The following is a 2,490-nucleotide window of genomic DNA, read 5'->3' on the forward strand; positions in this document are numbered from 1 at the left end:
GGTTTCACCTTTTTAGCCAGGCTGGGACTACTGGTGCCTGCCACCGTGCCTGGCTAATTTTTCTATTTTTAGTAGAGACGGGGTTTCACCTTTTTGGCCAGGCTGGTCTTGAACTCCTGACCTTAGATCATCCACCCGCCTCAGCCCCTCAAAGTGCTAGGATTACATGAGCCCCTGCGCCTGTTCTGGGTAGCTGTTGATGGGTGATAAAGGTTTGACTGGGCTGCTATTTTTCTGGTAATATTCATGTGAGTTATGATAATAGTGAATACCTGTAGTGAGCTGACCATGTGGCAGACACCACCCTAAGTGCCTTACAAATGTCTTCACCTTTTCTCTTCACAATAGCCCCAGGAGGAATCACTAATGTTAGTGCCTTTGTCCTTGAAGAAGCTGAGCTCAAAGGTGAAGGAACCTTCCTGATGTTCCTCAGGGAAGGGGTAGGAAGCCAGGGCTCAGCTCATCTGGTTCCTCCCAGGCCCCTGAGCTCTTTACGCTCTGCTGGGCACTCCTAGAGGGAGAACTTGGCCTCTGAGGGGACTGCAGGTGCCTGTTTCTCTTTACCTCCTCTCGGGATCTTTTTTCTCTGTCTCTTTTTTTTTTTTTTTTTTAAAGACTGGGTCTTGCTGTGTTGTCTAGGCTGGAGTATAGTGATGCGATCTTGGCTCACTGCAGTCTTGACCTCCTGGGCTCAAGTGATCCTCCCATCTCAGCATCCCAAGTGGCTAGCACCACAGGCATGTGCCAATATGTGTAGACAGGGTCTCACTATGTTGCCCAGGCTGGTCTCAAACTCGAGGGCTCAAGCAATTCTCCTGCCTCGGCCTCCCAAAGTGCTGAGATTATGGGTATGAGCCACTGCACCTGGCCCCTCCCCTCTCCTTTTTCTATTTTTTTAAAGAGATGGGGTCTTGCTGTGTTGCCCAGGCTAGACTTGAACTCGTGGCTCAAGGGGTCGTCCCGGGTTGGCCTCTTGAGTAGCCGGGATGTCACCGCACCCAGCTGTCTCAGGACCTTTAGTCTTTGTTTCCTCCAAGTGGTTTTTAAGAAGCAGCAAGTCTCTTGAGCCTATCAACAGGCAGGAGTGAGACTTGACCAGCGTGCAGTTTTGTGAAGACCATTTTGATTTTCCTGCATCTTCTATCTCTGGCCTGAATCTCTCTCTGCCTGTCTGGAACCTACTTTCCTCCCCTGCCCGCCGCTTCTCTTTGGCGCTGGACAGGTCTCCAGGCTCACACACCCACCGCTGCTCTCATCTTTTCAGGAAGGCGAGAACAATGACAAGTTCTTCACCCACCCCAAGGATGCCAAGGCGCTGGCGGCCTACCTCTTTGCACACAATCACCTCTTCTACCTGATGGAGCTGGCCACAGCCCTGCTGCTGCTGCTGCTCTCCCTGTGCGAGGCCCCCGCTGTCCCTGTGCTCCGGCTTGGCATCTACGTGAGTGCACATGCTTCTCACACCCGGAGGGGAGGCTGGGAGCCACAGCTTTCAGGACAAGCGACAGAACTCCAAAAAGGAACGTTCTGGGAGGGCAGACACTGTGAACAGACTTAGAGAGACACGAGGCGGTCCTAAAGGCCTTGGGGGCAGAAATGCCTGGTGTCCCTGCTGGAGTGAATGGCCTTAACCCTGTCTCTCTGGGATTCTGACCTCCAGTAAATTCCAGGGAGGGGAAGTATCCCATTGGCCCTGCTCAGGACCAGTGCCCACACCTTGGCTCCGGGTGGGCAGGGCACCCAATGGACACTCCCACTGCTCTATCTCCAGCCTCAGAGGAGAAAGCAGTTGGATGTGGTCACTGTGGGAGGGGGAAGATGTTTCGTGGGCAGCTCCAGCCCCATAGATGTCCCCATGCCCAGGCCCAGCCATCATTCAGTGGGGGCCAGAGCAGGTGTGGAGCTGTGCTTGTCCCTTTCCTTCAAGGAGTGTGTAGGAGGCACAGAAGCAGGGAAGGAAGCTTGTGCCTGTTGAGTTAGGAAGCACCTATCCAGCCTGGCTGCCGAGGCCCTCCATGACTCAGTTTCCCTGTTTCTCCCTCTTCATGCCAGAAATTCACAGCTCCAGCCACTCTGCATTCCTTCCTCTGCACGCCTCCCCCATGCCGTCCCATGTGCTGAAATCCGTCCGCCTATCCCTTCACTCTGTCAGTTCCTGCTCTCCGGAATGTCCACAGGCCCTAGAACTCCCCATCCCCAGGAGGAGGAGCTCTCCTGAATCTGTTTCCCCGGGAGCCCTTGACTTCCCTGCTGGCAAGGTTTTCCAGCTGAGGGTTTTCCATGTCTTCTTGTTCTTTTATCCAGAATGGGGATTAGAGTTCTAGGCGCTGGTCTGTGCTTGACAGTCCTTGTTTCTTTGACTATCAGATTTTATTTCTTAAGCTTTCTTAGTGTCTTTGTAAATTACATGAAATCCCTCTTATAACAAGGCTAGATATTAAATTTTATCTTGTTTTTCTTTTCTTTCTTTCTTTTTTTTTTTTTTTTTTT

General features: G+C 52.2%; 1 protein-coding gene across 6 annotated transcripts in view; it reads left to right on the forward strand.

Moving 5' to 3' along the window:
- TPCN1 (two pore segment channel 1) overlaps positions 1-2,490 on the forward strand; it is a 76,582-nt gene that overhangs the window by 44,593 nt on the left and 29,499 nt on the right. For 5 of the 6 annotated variants that reach the window (XM_017543254.2, XM_017543265.2, XM_017543247.1 and 2 more), the window contains one exon: positions 1,265-1,441. The exons of the other annotated variant lie outside the window; for it this stretch is intronic. In XM_017543254.2, the coding sequence (XP_017398743.1) occupies positions 1,265-1,441 (177 nt within the window). The remainder of the gene's footprint in view (positions 1-1,264; positions 1,442-2,490) is intronic. 6 annotated transcript variants of the gene reach the window in all.

The sequence above is a fragment of the Cebus imitator genome, unplaced genomic scaffold (genome assembly GCF_001604975.1).
Source record: "Cebus imitator isolate Cc_AM_T3 unplaced genomic scaffold, Cebus_imitator-1.0 Scaffold8, whole genome shotgun sequence".
NCBI lineage: Eukaryota > Metazoa > Chordata > Mammalia > Primates > Cebidae > Cebus > Cebus imitator.